This window comes from Takifugu rubripes, chromosome 7 (assembly GCF_901000725.2).
Source record: "Takifugu rubripes chromosome 7, fTakRub1.2, whole genome shotgun sequence".
Taxonomy (NCBI): domain Eukaryota; kingdom Metazoa; phylum Chordata; class Actinopteri; order Tetraodontiformes; family Tetraodontidae; genus Takifugu; species Takifugu rubripes.
Genome location: NC_042291.1, coordinates 5,392,457 through 5,411,799, shown reverse-complemented (window position 1 = coordinate 5,411,799; position 19,343 = coordinate 5,392,457). Strand labels below are relative to the sequence as shown.

General features: G+C 47.7%; 1 protein-coding gene across 1 annotated transcript; it reads left to right on the top strand.

Annotated features, from left to right (window-relative positions):
- Window positions 1-2,066: 2,066 nt before the first annotated feature.
- Window positions 2,067-18,656, top strand: LOC101068750 (semaphorin-7A). The gene is made up of 14 exons (XM_029838775.1): window positions 2,067-3,051; window positions 6,319-6,458; window positions 7,163-7,225; window positions 7,987-8,082; window positions 8,261-8,363; window positions 9,883-9,990; window positions 10,282-10,421; window positions 10,531-10,709; window positions 11,324-11,432; window positions 11,571-11,778; window positions 16,449-16,564; window positions 16,932-17,104; window positions 17,236-17,291; window positions 17,903-18,656. Exons 1-14 carry the CDS (start codon window positions 2,973-2,975, stop codon window positions 18,247-18,249), a joined length of 1,917 nt encoding a protein of 638 aa, XP_029694635.1. The 5' UTR covers window positions 2,067-2,972; the 3' UTR covers window positions 18,250-18,656.
- Window positions 18,657-19,343: the final 687 nt, after the last annotated feature.

The following is a 19,343-nucleotide window of genomic DNA, read 5'->3' as shown; positions in this document are numbered from 1 at the left end:
CCTCCTCACTGGATCCCAGCTTTAAAAACACGGTTCTGCACTCAAGAGGGATGCGGCTAAAAGCCGGCGCTGCAGCAACTCTGATGCGGTTCATACACATCAGGAGTTTGGAGCAAATTCAGACCATAGAAAATATGATTTCCCTGCCAGTCTGATGCGGTTAGAGACTGCAACCTCAAAAAAGAAGAAAAAAAAAAGATAATCACGCGTACGAGCAGAGATTTAAACCCTTTTGGATTACGTCTGCACGTCTCAATCTGTTATATAGGTCTGTCTGTCTGTCTGTCTGTCTGTCTGTCCTCTGACCCAGCTCGGCCTTATATTTATATCATCTACTCTGTTACAACTCTTTCCTGCTCCTGACCAGAAGTGCAGATTAATGTGGGTTTTTAAACAGGATTTTCCAGGCAGGTGGAGATGAAGCCATGTCGTCAGCCCGCCGACATCCAGAGTCCAACGTGTCCTTTCTCCGGTCCCACAGCAATCTAAGAGTCACCGACCTCCAAAATCAAATGTCCTCACCTTAAATTTGCCTCACTTTTGATAGAAGGTCCAAACGTTCCACACAGCGAAATAATGTTTTAAGTTGCTTTAATGTCTCTTACCAATGAAATCGAATAAAACCGAGTCATTATTGAACATCTCCTGTCCGATGCGTTGCTGTGGCCTGACCTTGATGGAGGTGGAACTAAAGCTGAGGCCCAACAAGAGCCTGACTGAACCTCAGCTAACAGCAATATTTCTGCAGTCTGCAGCAGTTTGAAACCAACCCAAGGAAACAAGTGACGGCGTTGGTAGATAATGAATAAAAATCAAATGTTCTTTCACAGAAGGTGAAGAATAAAGGTCAGACTTCTCCTGGCATTCATCCAGCCTGCAGCAGCCTGGCTCAGATCTGCACCATCAGACACAACCGTTACTCAGAGCTGGATGCTTGTTTGTTTGCCTGTTGCACTCATTTGAATTTAACCTCTAAATAAAGGTCTGAGCTGATCGTCAGGGTGGCGAGAACAGACTCCTGGGTGGTGCATGAGCAAACCTAAACACAGACAAATGGCATGAATAAAGAACAAGGGTTCACTAAGTTTCCACGTACAAGATAACCATCATTTTTCACAACCTCAGTCATGTGACGTGTGACATCACAGGCAAGAAACACCAAAAAATGTGACAAATCATCAGGACTTTAAAAGAAAAAACATCCTTTTGTTGGGTTGGTTTGGATTTACTTCCTACACATGGTTGTTTGTCCTGATTTCTGTTCTTTGTGTTTTTATCTGCCCCTCCTCCTGATAAGAAACACCTCTTTCATCATCCCTCATGTGGTTCGTGTGCTCTCGTTGTGTGTGTGTGTGCCACATTTCTGTCCAAATGTTTAGAGTCTTGCTTTGATCTCTGAAGAATTTAGAACAAAGAAGGTTTTCAGCAGACACAACTTTGACGAGACGCTTCAGTCGTCTCCATTTAGGGCATCGACTTCCTCTTTAAATCCATTTAATTTCTAATTCATCCTTGTATTTGATACTGTGGCATGCTTGTACTTTTGATTTCTGGATAGAAAACATCTTCCTCTTTTGCCCGCCATATATTATTTATAGTATAGATTCTTCTCAATGTACTTTTCTCTGGAATCAGGAAAACAGTGCTGGTGCTGATCTGAAGGTGATTCAAATTGAATTCCAACCTCAATTATTTCCAAACCGAATAATTTAGAGCTCTGTTCAATCACTGTGTAAATTGAACTCTAATTTAAACGTCTCCGTTTACTTGTTTTCCGTTTCGATGCTAATTGACAAAATGTAAATGTTCTGAACCCATTTGTGTAACAACGTTTATTATCAATACAATCATGTTATCAGAAAATAGATCATGGCCTCATTTATTCAACGTAGTATAATTCAGATTTCCCCTGGAGTAAAAAATGCCCTCATTATACAGATTTTATCGACATTAAAGTGAAAATATTAGAATTACATCGAGTTCATGTAAAGATTCGTTTAAAAACTAGTTTCGGGGCAACACTGAACGTTAAATAAACTGACGTCAATCGTCACGTACAGGGAATATAAAATGCTGTTGCTGCCACCTGCTGGTTGGAAAATAATCGCCAATTAAGTCTTTATTGGGACATGACGTCACTCAGTGGAAACGAAATTTGAAGAGCAGCAACTCCTTTAGAGTAACTCTGAGATTGTGTTGGGACTTTTGTTACCTGCGGAGGTGTTTTACACTCAAGGTCACCTGCGTCTCACACACCACCGTGCTAACCGGACTACATTAGGCCCGGATGAGACGGATGCTCGTTTAAATTCTCTTTGGAATTCTTTTCTTTCTGTCTTTAGTGTCTCATATTAAACATCACATCATCAGGATCTGAGAAGCTGCTTCCACTGAGTATTTGTTTCATTGATCGTTTCAGCATTTTCAACACAAGTTCAAACTCTGCGCGTCAAAAACCGCAATGAAACGAAAAGAAACGCGTTTTAGTCAAATCTGGGAGGAGATTTCGAGTCTTTTGCGCGCGTCTGCACTACTCTGTCACGCACTCTGAGGAAATAATAAACCCGAGATTAAACCCAGGCAGACTGACATCAGATGGGATGAAAATGACGAAGCGTTTTCATATCCGGTGAAAATATCTGCAAAAATCATCTGTGGTTGTCAGCAACAGGTATGACGCGCGTGCACCACCCGCCCTCCATCAGCTCTGCTGCTCTTCTCAGGGATTGTGAACAGTCCCATTGTTGACCATCACGTCCCTGGTCAACATCTACACGCCCCCGAGCCTTCTGCTTCCGAGGTGGAGCCTGACACCCGGACTTCTCCACCCGAGTGCCGGCGGCGCAGACGCGCGGCGAGCGGACCTGGAGCAGCAGCACAATCTGGGACGCAGCATCTCGGGGAGGGAACATCGAGGAAGAAGAAGCTGAGGAAGACACCGTTTTCTGAGTATCTCCGCGTTGGCCTTAGAGATGAATTCCCTCATCTTGCTGTCCGTTTTTGCCACAGTGGCTGCCGCAAAGTCACCTCGGATGAAATTCGTCGTGCACGGTAGGCAGGCTTTTAATCCCACATTTGTGACTTTGATCTGCCGGGTTGCCTGAAAGGTTGGATGTGCTGAATGAATGATCAGTCAGGGTGGGGGCAAACACTTGCTTCAGCGTCCTTCGATAAAACCATCGAGGCATGTTGGCTCCATCACCTCTGCTTTAATCTCCCAAACACTGGCAGAACTAGAGATTAATAAATAAATAAATAAATAAATAGTGTCGGGCTATTTGACCAGTCTGCTTGTCTTTTGTACAACTTGTGGATTTTCTCCCCCCTCCCTGCGCCTCCAGTGGTTCCTGGGTACCCTGGTTATCAGAAAGGTTCTGGCGCGTCCATGTCCTCACCTCTGGGCGCATCCAGCACAGGCGCGTGCCCACCTCCCCACCGCCGTGCATGCAGGAACATGGCGCCAGGTCTCCCCGCACACACCGTGAGCTCCTGCCCTTTAAACACCCGCCGACCCCCCATCACCGAGTTACGACCCCCTCGGTGGCGGCGCGGCCATTGTGGCTCCGGCGTCCTTGCGGAGCTGCAATGCGGGACACGGTGGCTGCTCACGCTGCGGCAGAGAGGCGCCCCTGCGCTGCTTTATGGTAGAAGGTTTTATGAATACATGTACGAGCACAGGCACGAGAGGAAACTGGGGAGGGGGCGACATTGGATGGAAAATTCCGAGGACTCCTTTATCTATTCTACTCACGCCTTCTTACACCTCACACACTCCTCTAATGTATTCAGCAATCAGAGGGAAGGAAGACGGTGGGGGTGGGGTGGGGTGGCGTTGTGTATGTATGTGTGTGTGTGTATGTGTGTGTGTGTGTGTGGGGGGGTAACTTACTTGTATCTGTAACAGCCCACCCCCCCACCACCAGAGGAGCGCAGCAATAAATGCGGGAGAAGACGCGCAGGGCGCGCGTCATGTCAATCACACACACACACACACACACACACACACACACACACACACACACACACACACACACACGCACACACACGCACACAGACCTCCAGTTTGTTCAGCACCACAGACAGCGCCGCGGTGCCACAAAGGCGATCAATACGACCTCAAATAAAAGATTTCTGTTCTGTTGGTGTGGAAATGAAGCCGCTCCAGGCCAGAGAGCACCAGCCCGGCCTGACAGATGTTTCCTATTTATGATTTAAAAAGAAATAAGTGACAATGACACCCACAAGAGTTAACCAGCAGCGCCGTCCTTCCCGTCCAACCAGAAAACCCATAAACCCACCAAAGCCGTTGCAGACATTGAATTCCTGGACTGTAGCCAGTTATTGATCAACATTGGTGATGACGTCATGTTCAAACATCTCGGGGCTTTGCCTCATTTGTCACATAATCATGCTGTTGTGATTGTGTTGCTGTTATGCTCAGGACAGATGAGATCAAAATGATAATTAAATAATAATTCAACAAATACCTCACAGCTAAACTCATGACGATGACGTGCTAACAGGTCAGAACATGGCTCTAATTAAATGTAATTCTAGACATATTTGCTCAGAGACGCAGGGAAGCACTTTAATTAAAGCTGATCACCAGATCCTCAGTCACAGAGGAGCAGGTGTGAAATTAAAATAATAAATTACACAAATAAGACACACGATGATGAAGGGTCCCATTTAAAAACAGACGTAAATGGCTGGTGACATCAAGAGACAAAGAGTTCATGTGTGAAAGGATGAGAAGGCTGAAAACACAAACAAAGGGAAATGTAGCGAAGGACATGGAGGTGAAGGGCAAATTCAACACCTCAAGCTGCCTCCTAAATACCAAACAGTGGTAAAGTTCAGCCTCTGACCTTCTCTTCCAACACACCCAGTCTGAACTGGTCAGTTCGATCTTCAGAATCAGAGCAGTCACCTTCAAACAGTTCATTCACCTGAAACTAACCTGGTTTTTCGAGTAATCACCCCCAAATGTACAACTTGTGCCAAAAATGTGTTACTTTCTTTGATCAAAACTGGAATCTTAAAAACAAGCTCTAATTACCATGACAACTGAGGTGAAACCAGCACAGCTGAAGGTCACTGGGGGAGGGGGGGGGACATGTGTCCAGGATTTCTTACTGGTCTGAGTCAATTTATGGGTCTCATCATCACCACCGAGACAAGCTGCCACTAGTGCCCATGAGCAAGACGGGCCTCTAACTCTGCTCAGAAAGGCTGCTGAACTGAATAAAGGTGAGGCTTAAATGAGTCGGCAGCCTGGCTGTCTGGAGACCAGCGAACAGTGAAATTATTATTTAAGCCACTTTAGCCTTTCTTAGTGGCAGGGAAAGAACATGCTCCATCAATTAGAGTCCCACCAATCAGGGAAGCATCTGTTGCCATGGCAACAGTTGGTTAGCAACCAATATCAATGACCGCCGTCATTCAAACATGTCAGATTTGTCTTTGTTGTAAGGAAGAGGAGCAAATGTCCGATGCTGTGTTAGTATGACCTCATTTTTCATGAAGATTTAGAGCTAAAAGCTTCGGCTGTTTTAATTAAACTAATACACTTTAATTTGAGCTAAATGAACAGTTTTAAAATCAAAAGCGACAAATTGAAAACTGCATGCAATCAGTTTCCTTTTACCGACACACTTGTCGAAGCTTTTACGCTTTAATTGTACAGGTTTAATTAAAACAAGTCATAGAGAACCCCAACCCCACCCCCCACCCCCACCCCCCCCCGTTACACCCCCTCCTGGGTGAGTTATCATAAGTGATTCTTAATCTTTTTTAAGTACAGGCGCAGTCGCACTGTGGCGTAGTGTGAGTGTGCTCAGACGGCTGAATCATGTGAACTTTGGAGCCGTCTGTGGGTGTCCTGGGTGTAATTTACCCAAATATCCAGGGTGACATTTTCACACATGATTACTTCACTGGTATTTATGCTCCCACCAGGTGCCCTTTTCCACCAACACCCAGGTGGCTTTTCTGCCAAAGCGCGCTGTGTAATCAGACGCCACGAAGGGCAGAAACGGCGCCGCGTTTTAGTGAAACCAAATCCAGCAAAACTCCCTGAGAGCTACTGGAGATCCAGAGGAAGCGCTTTAATAAGCCGGTTGTTTTCAGCAGCACAACAGCGGTGAAAAGTGGCTGATCAGCCACACTGCTGTCACTGCTGTCGTCTGCTCTTGCAGAACTAAAACTGAGTTTCCTCCATGAAGGCTGGGAACTGCATCATTGTGATTTAACTTTAAGAGGAGCTCAGCGCTGCGGGCCAGCTCATCTCCATAATGTATACGCTGTTATCGTCCCCAGAGCCCTCCAGGTTCCACTTCCACAAGCCGGAGAACTACATCAGCATGTACCATCAGGAGGGGAGCGACACCATGTATGTGGGCGGTCAGGCCGTCATCTACGTGCTGACGTTCACCAACAGAGGCATCCGCGACCTCCAGGTGCACTCTTTGATTTCTCTGTGTCGTGCAGATGTTTGTGGAGAATTTAGCAAAGGCCGGCATGCTTTATAACAGGTTTATGACAGGTTGAGATGCGATCTCACTCTGAGTTTAGCTGCTGTGCCTGGAAACACGTCTGCGTCAAACAGTTAAAGTTCTCAAGAGAACTAAAAGGGTTGATCACCTGACTCCTGAGCAGATGAAGCTCCTGCTGGTTTCAGCTGCTGCCTCAATCACGAGCGAGTTCATCATGACCACTTGACAATCACACTTTTTAACCTCCTTCTGTGGGTGAAATGACGACTTACAGACCATAGAAATAAAAGGGTCAGTTTTACCTCAAGCTGGAGCAGCTGACAGGACGTGATGAAGCTCATCTGGCTTCAGGCTATGTTGATTCATCTTTATTTTACAAAGCTTCAGTCATTTTATGCCCACAGTAGAGTTTGAGGCAGGGATGAGTGAAGAGGACAGTTTTGTTGGAGTCCAGATGAGAGCTGAAGCACTGAGGCTGGGATTGGTGCTAAAACACTGAAGAAAGTGAACGAAAAGTAGCTGGAAGCATCTACAGATGAAGGTGATGGACCAGACCTGGCTGCTGCTTTAATAGGAGATGGTCTGGATAATGGAGAGACCACAGATGACCCCTGGTTGACCTTCCTGTTCTGCTGCTGAAATTAACTGAGCAACTTCCCCCCCCACAGATCCCAGCCGCCTCCGACCAGACCGCCATCGATACTTGCAAGGCCAGGGTTGCAGCGCTGGAGGTAGAGGGTCGCCGTCAGCACCTGCATCCACGGGGGCTTTCATCGCTCTGATCAGTGACATCACCATCATCGTCACCATCATCACCGCCACCACTACCAGCATCATCATCGTCATCTTCACCACCACCATTATCATCACCATAACCACCAGCCGTGAGGTTCTTCCATGTTGTCGTGTTTCTTTAGCAGCAGTGTCTTCAAATAATGATAAAAACCAGCACATTTAGCAAAGATAAATACTTTACAACTCAAATGTAAGCAGCTGGAGTTCCGCTGGAGACCGAAGAAGATCAGAAGAGTTGTGACTAATTACTGAGAGAAAAGCTGCAGCTTACTGCAAAGTTGAGGCTGAGAGAACTGCAGGTTCTGAGGGCATCTGATGGCTAGAATATCAGAGATGTTTGCAGACGGATGGTGAAGAAGCAGCCTGCCCAAATATATTCGTATATTTATACCAGTGCAATGATCCACTCTGTCCCAGTATGGCCAGTTAAGGTGAAGCCTGTCAGCAGTGTTGACCTGAAAACTTTGGGAAGAATCTGTAGAAGAAGAAGCAATCTGACATAAATGCAGAGACATTCACCATCCTACTGCCCACCTACACCCCCCCACACACACCTACACACACGCACCCACACACACATAACAATTTTTAGATTTAGTGATGTAACATTTCCATAAGCATTTATTTCAGATTTCTTGATCACACTATTTTCCTCTCACTCTCTCTCTCTCTGTCTCTGTCTCTGTCTCTGTCTCAGTTGGAGTGTGATAATTTCATCACCGTCATCCAGAAGGTGAACGACACCATGATTGTGTGTGGGACCAACGCTGGGAGCCCCCGCTGCTGGATGCTGGTGAGACTCCAACATCTCCTGCAGCTTCACAAAGGCTTTTTTGTTCTAGAAGATGATAAATCCAGTCAGAAATGTTTCCACCAGCCACATGGTGCAAAGCTGTTTTCCATCCTCACTGGTCCAGGGTGTAAGGTTCCGATCTGCCCAGCACACAGGTGACAGGTTTGCTCCCCCGCAGGTAAACGACACTGTGCTGACTGACGTCCAGGGCGTACAAATCGCGTCGGCCTCTGACATCTCGCCAGCTTACCCGTCCCAGAGGTCCATCAGCCTGCCTGCAGGTAACACCTGAAGCTCGTCGCGGGTGTGTGGGGGGGCTTTAGTGGGGACGTCTGACAACTTGAGTGTTTTATTTTGGACAGAGATGTCTTCATATTCATCTTGATCAAGTTCAGATGATCAGTGACATCAGTGCCGGTCTCAGGCTCCCTGAAGCAATCTGACTCTTCTTATCAAACTTGATTCAGAACATGCAAATGAATGAGATGATTGGTCTTAAAGTGCCTCAGATGCTGCTGGAGACCGACAAGGAGGACACGTCTGCTGCATTTTAAGCTCTTTAAAGAAGAAACAACGTGGTGGACGCACATGCTTGAGAATGAGTTTGAAAACTTTACCTCTGCGACAGATGTGTGGCAGCTGCAGATGATTCAACAGGTTAACTCAGGTTCCAGGAGCAAATACAAGCCTGAAGCTCTTGTTTGTACAGGAAACGGGGAATAGCTAGAAAGGTGCCTGCATCCATCAGTATCTGTGCATGTGTGTGTGTGCACGTGTGGGACAGATTTCACCCCAGCTGTTGGTGTGTGAGACGGTGGATCTTCTGAGGAACCACCAGAGTTGGTATCAGAGACTGTATGTGGAGCAGTTAGCCTCCCAAACACAGCAGAGCAGCCGTGCACGACTGATGCTGATCAGCTGACAGTCAGAAAATATGCAGCAGGAAGACGGCTGAAGGCAGAGGCAGGTGATTCACAGCATGTCCAGAGGAGACTATGACACCCAGTCCCAGCAGTTTGGATTAGGCTGGATGATTCTGGATCTGCCTGCAGGGTCTGTTCATGCACACGTGCACGTGCACGCACTCACGCACGCACACAGGCTGCCTCCACAGCAGATGACCGTCTGCTGTGTTCCATTTCGTCACTCTGCTATGGAAGCAGAGGTGGTGCAGATGTGACCTTTGCCATTTCTGACAGGACACGTCTTCATGCTGCAGGTCCCTGCATCAGAAATCAGGGCGTGACTTTACGGTGTCTCTAAAATGGGACCTGGAGCCGTTCACCAACCCACAGATGCTCCTCAGAATGAAGCCCCAGCAGCGATGAGGCAGGCGGTGGGGGTAAAATGCCGTAGATGAACTGCTGGCGAGCAGAATTAGCTCGAGCCGCGGCTTCTCCTCCAGCCGTGGATCGATTGTGGAGGCAATGAGCCGTCACTCCTGCTGCAGTTAACAGCATCCTAATAAGCGCCTCCTCCAATTAAGATGTTGCTGCCACAATTTGAGAAAACACTCCCCCGACTTCACTGCAACAGAGCGTGAGACCTAAGTGGGCTGTTTGAGCAAGATGGAGCCGAGGCAGCGATTCTGCTTTGATGTCTTCTTCTTCATCCTCTCCTGTTTTTTTCCCTCCCGCGCCGCCGTTGTCTCCATTTTTCCTTTGTGTCTTTGTCTCCTTCAGCCTCAGTCAGTCCTCTGTGTTGCTTCATGTTTTCTCCTGCCTGTCTGAACTGTGGTAACCTCTTTTCCTGTCCTCCCTGCTCACCCCCTCCTCACCCGCCCTCTTCTCTCCGTCTCAGATGGGAGTCTATATTCTGCCATGTCGTCGGCAACAGGTCACGCCGGTTCGATCCGTCGTACGTTTGGCTCCCAGAAACTCCTGAAGACGGAGAACGTTTGGCTGCTGAGTGAGTAGGAGGGGGGAGTCGTGCAGAAGCTGGAAAGGTTTAGACTAATGAATATGAAGAAGGTGGGCGTTACGCTCTCTAAATCACCCGTGAGCAATACCATAGGGACAAACAACATGTAGGTGTATTCCAAACAATTATGTGTCATTTTTAAGAGTAAAATATCAACAACCTCTAATACTTTCCTTAATTATCTTAATGCGTGCATTTAAAGGTCAGTTGATAACGGTTGTATCTTTAAAAGACGAACGACCTGATGGTTGAATAAGAACTGAGCCTGCTCATCACCAGATCCACAGTTTGCTGGTGCCGCCGTAATTCCGTCCGACCAGAAGTTGAAGGAGGAGATGTACTTCCTCTTCAGCGAGTTCAACAAGACGGCCCGAGTGGACGAGGAGCCGTACAGGGCTCGCATCGGACGGGTTTGCACGGTGAGAACGGTCGCGCGGTTTCTGCACCTCACACGTGGAGGAAGCATCTGTGCTGCAGCGACAGGAACCAGCTAACACAGCATCGCTCATGTGCTCCTGTTATATTCAGGTAGATGAAGGTGGCATTAAAGCCCTGTTGGCGGACTCGTGGACCACCTTCATGAAGGCCCGGGTCATGTGCGGTGCAGGAAACACACAGCAGCAGTACAACAACCTGAAGCAGGCAGTGGTGCTGACGGAGCAGGACCAGAGGGCTGGAGTCCTGTACGGTCTCTTTTCTAACGCCTGGTGAGTTCTGACTGGATTTTCAGGCTTCGTGCCATTAAATTGTTTCTATGCACATTTAGATTTTTAACCGTGGGTGGAAATGGTTCGTTTTTCTGTTCGCGTCCGTCACTCCGAGAGGTGGGTGAACCTCGTCTTTCCTCTGCTTCTGAGCTAGTGTTCAGTGAGAGCTGACTGATTCCAGAAGCTAATGTTCAGCTGTAGTCCATCCATCTCTGTAACAGCCTGTCAGTGTGAAGGCTGTGCAGCCTCCTGAATAAAATACCGGAAGAATGGATGGAAGAATCCGACTCTTCATTTTTCTAAGCCTTGATCAGCTGCGGGATCCTTGAGCAACGACAGCGAAGGAGGAACCTGTTACAGATTTAGAGATATAGAGGAAGACGCTCAAGCAACTAGAGTTTTACTGTCCAAATTAGCAGTCCTCATTGACCAATAGGGATTCATCTGCAAATATAGAACACAAGAAAGAACATTTCTAATTAACTGTCCAATAGTGACCCAGATTCAAAGAGTGACGAGCTAATGCGTGGACATGTGCCGGGGCAGTAGTTGCACTGCTCAGGCCCCTTTTTTATGTGCTGTGTGTGTAATTGTCCTCCTCTGCCCTCTTTCAGGGGCAGAAAGGTGATTTGTGCTTACTCCATTAAGGACATTGACCAGGCCTTCTCCACCTCCAAACTGAAGGGCTACAGCAGTCCCTTCATCGGCAGTCGCCCTGGAACGGTGACCAGCTCATGACTGTTATTCCAGATTACTGGAGCTATTTTAGGGAAAAGGAAACTATACTGAGCTTCCTGTCCAAGGTCAATACGCGGTATGCTCAACAGTCCAGCCTCATCTGACTATCGCTTCCTTTCCCAGTGCGTCCGCAAAAACTCCACCCCAGGAGGACCCAGCGACATCAAGAACCTCGGAGTGATCAGGTACCACCCAGAGATTGAGGATGTGATCCGACCCAATGGGGTGGCCCCACTCGACCTGCCCACTGACGATCAGATTACCCACATGGTTGCGGACATCGTGCTGGCGGTCAATGATGAGCACTACAGTGTCCTGTACCTGGGAACAGGTGTGTGTGTGTTTACATATTATGCTGCAGTGCACCACTGTATGAGGCTTGATGCTGCCTTCACTGACAGCAGTTTTCCTCACGGCTGTGTCTTTGCTGCACCAATCAAACCAAGCTGAGCCATCAGATTCTTCGGGTCTCTCTTCACGATGCTGCTCAGGTCCTAAAATGCAATTAGATTGTCAAAGCAACGCTGAAAAATCCACCAAGCATTTCAATTTTCCAAAATGTCTTTGACTTGCTTCCTTTGGGTTTTAACAAATAATTCAGGCAAATGGAACATATGTGTAATGTTTCTTCCCCCTCTTCTGGGCAATGTTCCCCTTAAATCTGGGTCAAACCCATTTTAGCTCTGACATATTTCAGACATGAAATCACAGGGAACAGTTCAGGAGAGGCTGACCCGCTCTGTATAGACGCTAAATAGCTGTGGTGGGACTACAGGTCTTTACAGGCAGCATCCAGCACAGCTGGCTCTCACTGTAAAGACCCCTGAACTGGTCTGATAAGGTGATGTAAGAGGCCCTCCTGGTCTGCTGGAGGCAGGAGAAGCAACAGCTCCATGGTGGGCTGTTGCTAAAGAGCAAGCTCGGCCGTTTCTGCAGACTAGAGACCAGCAACAACCAGACCCACTGATGAAGAACTGGCTAACAGACTCAGCCAACATCAGAAATACTGTCCTGGGGAGTGTTTGTCATGTCTCCTACACATTGTTAAGAACATTTATCCCCGTGGAAACTCTCACTTCTTTTAGTTTGGCTTCATTTTACAGAGACAGTTTGGGTTTGAGGGGAAAATGATCTTCCCACATTTAAAAAAAAACAACCCTTTTAATCAGCACAATTGAGCCATATCAATGCTTTCAGCTGCACAATCAAAGGCTGTTAATTAAGGCTCTGGCTGTGAAACTGAGGTCACTGCAGCGAGGAAATTTAAATTCAAGCAAAGTAGAAAAACAGCACAAGGTCAAAATCTGTCACAGATCTGCTGAAATGATTCTGGCTCCGTTTGATCGCAGCACCAACGCCGAGGCGCCATCGGCTGCTACCCATAGCTCTCCCTGCAAAAATTGCCTTGTGCCTCGGAGAGATCACCATGGCAACCATCACAAGTCATATGCTGGTGCGCGCACGAGCGTCTCAGCACGCTGAAAGTTCGCAGGAAGATGAGAGATTACGAACGCTCTTTCTTCTGCATCCTGTCGTGCTTGTCAAGCATCAGCGTCTCTGCGTGTATTTTTAAAACGGAAAATGTTAAAAGGGTTGGAAAAAAGGCAGCACGAGGACGATGATGATGTTGATGATGATGATGATGATGATGAGGGCCCCCTGCGTGGGGGCAGTAATGACGATCTGCTGGCACGTATCTGCGTCCAGAGTTCTGGCTCCTCCTCTATGCTTCTACTTTTGTCTGTGGTAAAACATAAAACAACATTTTCTGATGGCGTCCGTCTCCCTTAGCTCAGTGTTGCTTCAGTGTCTGGGGACACCGCTGATAAATATTCACAGGCTCGTAGCCGGTCATCAGCCTGAGTCATGAACATGTGTGTGTGTGGACGGGTGAAATCCAGCCGAGGGAGCGAGGCAGATGCACAGACAGGTCACCCTGATGGATGTGAGTTCTATCAGATTAAACTAACCAGAGGAGCAGAAATGGCGAGCTGGGGTCCAGTAAAATGGCAGCAGACGTGCTCCAGGTAGCCCTGGGAGATTATTCTTCCAGAGTGATGGAAAATCCAATAAATATCCTCCACAAAAGGCGAGCTAAGAGACTCAGGTGCATCATTATTCTCAGTGCAGGAGAAGGAGGCTGATATTAGTGTGGTCGCCTGGAGAGAAAAGCTCTCAGAGCGTTCATGAAGGAAAAGAGCCACAAAACATCACAGCCTTGGTGCCTTTGGGTAACTTCCAAGGAACCTTTATTTTGGTTAAAAAAGAAGCTGAATGGAACATTCCAATCAGATGTTCTTTTATTTGTTCCTTCAGTAAGAATCCTGAGCAGGTGCAGAGTTCTAATGCAAATAATACACTAATTAAGGCCATCAGTGCTGCTGATATTAAAATGCCACTATCGTCCTGACATTTGTGCTCAGAAGCCAAAACATCAGTGGAGCGCTGGACCGATTCCTGAAGGTAACAGTGAACAGTGTCGTACTGCAGGTGTGATTGACAGAATCCTGTGGACACAGTCCTCAGGGGGCCAGTAGCTGCTAGCTTAGGCTCAAACTGGGCTGTGAAGAAACCGTTAACAGAGAAACACAGCAGCCACAAGAAACTCAAACAGCCTTTAATTTAACAGCCTACTCAGGTAAATTTAAGTCCAGATTGAAGCAGGGGGGGGTTGACCTCTTTTGGAGCGATGAAAGAGGCGATGAGTGGCTCCTCTTTCCACTGTTTGCTCCTCTGAGACTCAGAAATGTGCACTTAAAGCAGAGGGAGTCGGCTGTGGGCGCCGTGACGAGGGCACCTTGGTGCGCTGTTCAGAAAAGTGGAATTACTCATCTAATTTCCTCTGGTCTAATGGCCCCGCCCACAGACACATGGAGGGTGTCTGTCAAAAGGACATTACCCAGGACGCAGACGGAGGTGACGGGGAGCTGTAATCAGGCAAATAGCTACTGGAACACTTTGGGTTTAAACCCATCTCACTGGCCTTGGTGGGAACTCAGTCTGGTGGAACTCTGCAGGATCTGACAGAGATCTTTTCTTTGAGTTTTGATCACCAGCCAGCAAATGCAAATGATTTTATACACACATGAGAGAGTTCAGCACAACAGATCAGCTGTAAACTGTCTCCTGGCAGCGTTGGTGGTCGGTACAAGCGTCCACACCCAAAACATTTCAGAGGAAATCCTGAAATCCTGAAAGCATTAGTAGAGACTGGTGGTGTTCTGGTGGGCTGGGTGGGAAAATGAAGCACGTCTTGGGACACAAATGTGAGTGGGGCAACTTCTTTTAGAACCATTTGAGCGGCAGCCTCGAGGGTCCGCGGAGCCTTTTTGATGGAGCCAAAGCACCGAACACAAGAGTTTTAACTGTAGAAGCTGACAGATCCACTGCTGGGTTTTTCTCCAGCTCAGTCGTGGAGTCGGTGCTGCAGAACGCTGCCCCGCTGGGACGCAGGAAATGTCAGAGCCTTGCACTCACTTCTGCTTCCTGTTCGCCGGGAAAGAAAATTCAACTTCTGGTCTCAGTGTGAGATTTGATGGAGCCCATTGGAGCAAATGGAGGTGGTGGGTCAGTGTTAATGGGAGAAGGTCCTGTCACAGAGGAGAGGAACTAGTCTTGTTAACAAAAGAGGGGTTTTCCTTCTGTGGGTGGTTTGTGGGCTGGGGTTCTGTCTAACAGTCAGAGGGTTCTGACTGTTTAAGGAAAGTTCCACAAGCTGAAGCCTGTCAGACTCAGGGAGGTTTTCAGCTCGTCGCCTCCTTTGCGTTCGCGTGTCAGGAGCTGAAAATAACTGTAGCTGGAATCAAAGCGTCAGGATCAAACAGATTATTCTCTGTTTAAAAGGAAAAGATCAATCAGACCGGAAGTTTATGAAAGAGGCGACGGTTTCAGGATGAAATGTGCCTGAATGTGACAGTGGGAGTGCTCAGGAGGTGTGGATGTGAGATAAAAGGTACCGTTCTGGTCCCACTCTCAGCTCAGCCTCTCCATCACGCTGCCTTTTAGGCAACCAAGCTATCATGGGGAAACTGGCCAAATGGACGTCGAACTGCTGCTGATTCTGGAGGTGGAAAAAGAATAAAAATTGGTGTCTGACAGCCAGAATGGGCCTTTCTTCATGTTGACGCTCAGCATTCATGTATGACTGCGTACAAATGACCACCAGTGGGAAAACCTCCAGGCCAATTCCAGCCTTCTGATGGCCTTTGTTTGGGAAGCAGTAAAACCCGCTGGCACCATTTATCTGGATATTCAGAGCCAATGTTGCTGCCCCCCCCACTGCAGCAGCAATTAAACAGTAAACTAATCCAGCTGCTACCGTTTTAGCTGCCGCTCGTGACGCCCTTGCATCAGGATAACTGCAGTTTTCAAGTTTAGTAAGTTTCACCAGTGCCCGCCTCTTTTTTCCAAAACTATCATGTATAGTTGGATACAGTAACATTTAAAAAAAAAACTGTCTTTTCATAATTGCTGAGCCTGGACTGACTCTGACCCAGCAGAACCACCGCCTCCCCCCTCCCTGAGAACCACATTTTAAACTATATTTGATAGGAACACCTGCGGCCACAGTCTGCGTGTGCCAGAATATTTTAATAAAAACAACTTTAGCCGCCAAAGTGCAATTGAAAAGGGGTTTATTAGCAGATTTGATTCTGAAGAATCCCTCACTGGGAGAAACAAACTGTTGGGACGGAAGGTTCTGGCGTGACAAACGCAAAAAAGCACAAAGTAAAACTGCATTTAAACCTTCACGGCTGACGGGGGCATCTGAAGAGCTCACATCTTCGATGTCACCCTGAGCTGAACTCTGCTGGATCCAGATCTGTGGTCAGAGGTCAAACCATCACAGCGGGTGATGGAGTGGAAGCCGTCCAAGTCCGACCGCTGCGCTTCTGAACGTTGTCGGCGGAGAACAGAGGATGCCAGAATTCCAGAGGAGTGTGTTCTTCTGTGGAGGCCTGCAGGATCTCCCACTGACATTTGTGTGCTTTGTTTCCACAGAACAAGGCAAAGTTCTGAAAGTTCTGCACTTCAGAGAGGGCGTCTTCATCATCTCGCAGTATTCTCTGTTTCACAATGAAGGACCTGTTCTGAACATGGCCGTCGACTCCCAGAAGGTCAGCCTGGTTTTGGCGTTCTCTGTAAACCTGCAGGCATCACATCGGCGCTCTGAACCGTTAAAAACAAACGTTGTTCGGCGCTGTTGCCCGTAATGGTTGGGATTAAAGACTCTCCCTTCTTTATCACGCAGCTTCTGTATCTTCCACTCATGCAATTTTCTTTTCTCTAATGCCGTACTTTAACCGAATGAACGGCTGTTCAGGGGACATTTTGGCCCTAAAAAGCCTAAAAAAGAATTGTTTTAACCATTGTCAGTGTAAAACGTCTTAAATGGAACTTACAGACAACAGCAGCTGATTTATCTCAGTAATAACGCTGCTGTTATTGGATCCATAAACACGGCCTGAATCTGTGTGTTCTCAGGGACACCTGTACATCGGCACGGCCATGGAGGTCCAGCAGCTGCCGCTGGCTGACTGTGGTCGCTACGGCGACACTTGCAGGGAGTGCATCCTCTCCAGAGACCCATACTGTGGTTGGGACTGGGCCAGGAGGAGGTGCATCGCCATCCCCCCCGGATACAACGTCACCACCGGGTATGACTGACGATTGTTGGCCCTGCAGGAACCATCTGACTGACGTTAATGGAAGCTTTGAATGTGTGTGGATATGCAGACTCATCAGCTGCTGCGAATCTCCCATTGTTTTCCTTTCTTATCCCCACCAGGGCTCTGATCCAGAATCTGGACTCCTCCAACTCCTCAGTTTGTGGGGAAGCTGCTGGTGAGTCTTATCTGCTCGCTGCTACTCTGCCTGATCTTAATCCAGAATATAAACCTTTAGCCACTAACCAGATGATTATCATATAATTGAGCAGTGTCCACAGCCCAGAGGGAGGCTTCATTTTCTGCATGACTGTTAAAAGCCAATCCTGTGAGGTTAGCTAGCTCCTCAAGTCATCTCCATTTAGCATCCAGTTCACTCCCAGGAGCATGTTCTCTGGGGTCAATGTCTATCTGGAGGAAAAAGGCCCCTGCAAAAGGCCCCCAGATGGATTAAACCACCATGAGATGAAATGAAGCTTCCAATCTGAATGAGTTTTGGCACTCAGCAGGGCTCAGCTGGAAGCTTCTCACTTTATGGTTTAAAACAATGTCCTCTGGTCTCTGACATTCTGCGGTCCTCACCAACGAGGGTGCCCATGCTGGAAGACAGAAATTATAGCAATTATAATTTTAATGCACACAATTAGAATTTGACCGGTTACACTCTTTAGATCCCTGATGGCACCACTGGTTTCCCATGGCAACGGCGCTTAAATGGTGACACCACAGAAAGCGTTGGCTTCAATTTCCCAGCTGTTGGCTGAAAATGCAGCTTTTGTGTCCCGACAGCTCTGAAGCTGCGCCGGACATCCCCCAAAGAGGTGAAGGTGCAGTCAAACACCACCATCTTCCTCCCCTGCCCCGTCCGCTCCTTCCACGCCACCTATCGCTGGGAGAAGGACAACTGCCTCAAGAACTACCCATGCATCCTCTCCGGGGACTTCTGCGTCCTGGGGCCGGTGGTGGACACTCCCCTGAGGGAAGGCATCTTCCGCTGCATGGCCACCGAGGACGGGTTCAAGGTGGAGGTCATCTCCTTCAGGCTGGTGAACAACGGGCCCTTCCTGGCCGCCTCCCTGGCCTCCAGTCTGGGGCTGTCTCTTCTGCTCGCTGTGGCCACTCTGTGGCTACATTAACTGCAGCTAACGCTAACGCTAACCGCTCGTCCTGACTAGCTCCCAATGACAGGAACGACCAGGAGTCGTGTGAGGAGGTTTGGTTCGCAGAGCACTGAACTACATGGTTGGGAAGTGAAACGACAGCTTTTCTATTTTTGCATACTGCAGTTTATCGACAATTAGTAAGACCAGAGCTTTTAGAGTGACGTGACTGGGAGTTTCTGTCCTGAATCCACGCGTCTCACAGTCTCCATTCAACCATCGTGAGGTGATTTGCGAACCTTTCCTCTCTGACACATTAAGACAAACATATCGTATGAGTGGGGCAAAAAACCACCAATACCAGGCTAGTTGTTTTCACCATTTATTCTTTTCGGAATCGTCTTGATTGTGCTTTGTTGTGAATATATAAACCTTTAATCCTCATCTAATCGTCCCTCCTGTGCGTTGGTAGAACTCATTAACACTTACACGAATGTCTGGTATTGAGATTTTAAAAGCCTTAAAACTTCTGGGACATAAACTCCTAAGCACAATTGCGCAGTCTGGCCGAGCGCTGCAGCCTGGGTCGGACTCGCCGCTGTCATTAGTGCAGCTACGTCCAACAGTGTCGCTGGGAGGAAGCGTCATCTTTTGACAGGAAGTAGGCAGATGGGCGTCAGCTCATCCGGGAACATCACTGTGTCCCCTCCTTAGACGAGGCTGTTCCTTGCATCTTTTTTTAATCAGACGCCATCATTGCACCTTGTTTACATCTTTGCCTTTAAACTTCTTTAAACGCGCTCCCTCCTCCCAGGAACAAACGCTGTTGCGTAATCTGGGAAAAAAAATAAACTTTAAAAAAGCCTGGCTAATGTTAGTCGTAAGATCTTCTCTCCCCTCTGAATCAAGTGGAAAAGGCTGAAGCAAGTAATAAATGTCAAAATGCAACTTTTGTATCACATCTCCAGACTCTACAAAAGATGAAGTCTGCTGCAGAGGCCACCGAACTCCTGTCAAAGTGTGAACAAGGTGCTAAACTAGCAGTTTTCATTAGGATCCATCCTCACGAGGGCAGACGGTGTTGATGGAAATCATGTTAGCTTCATATTTTATAGTTCGCCAGGCTTGTA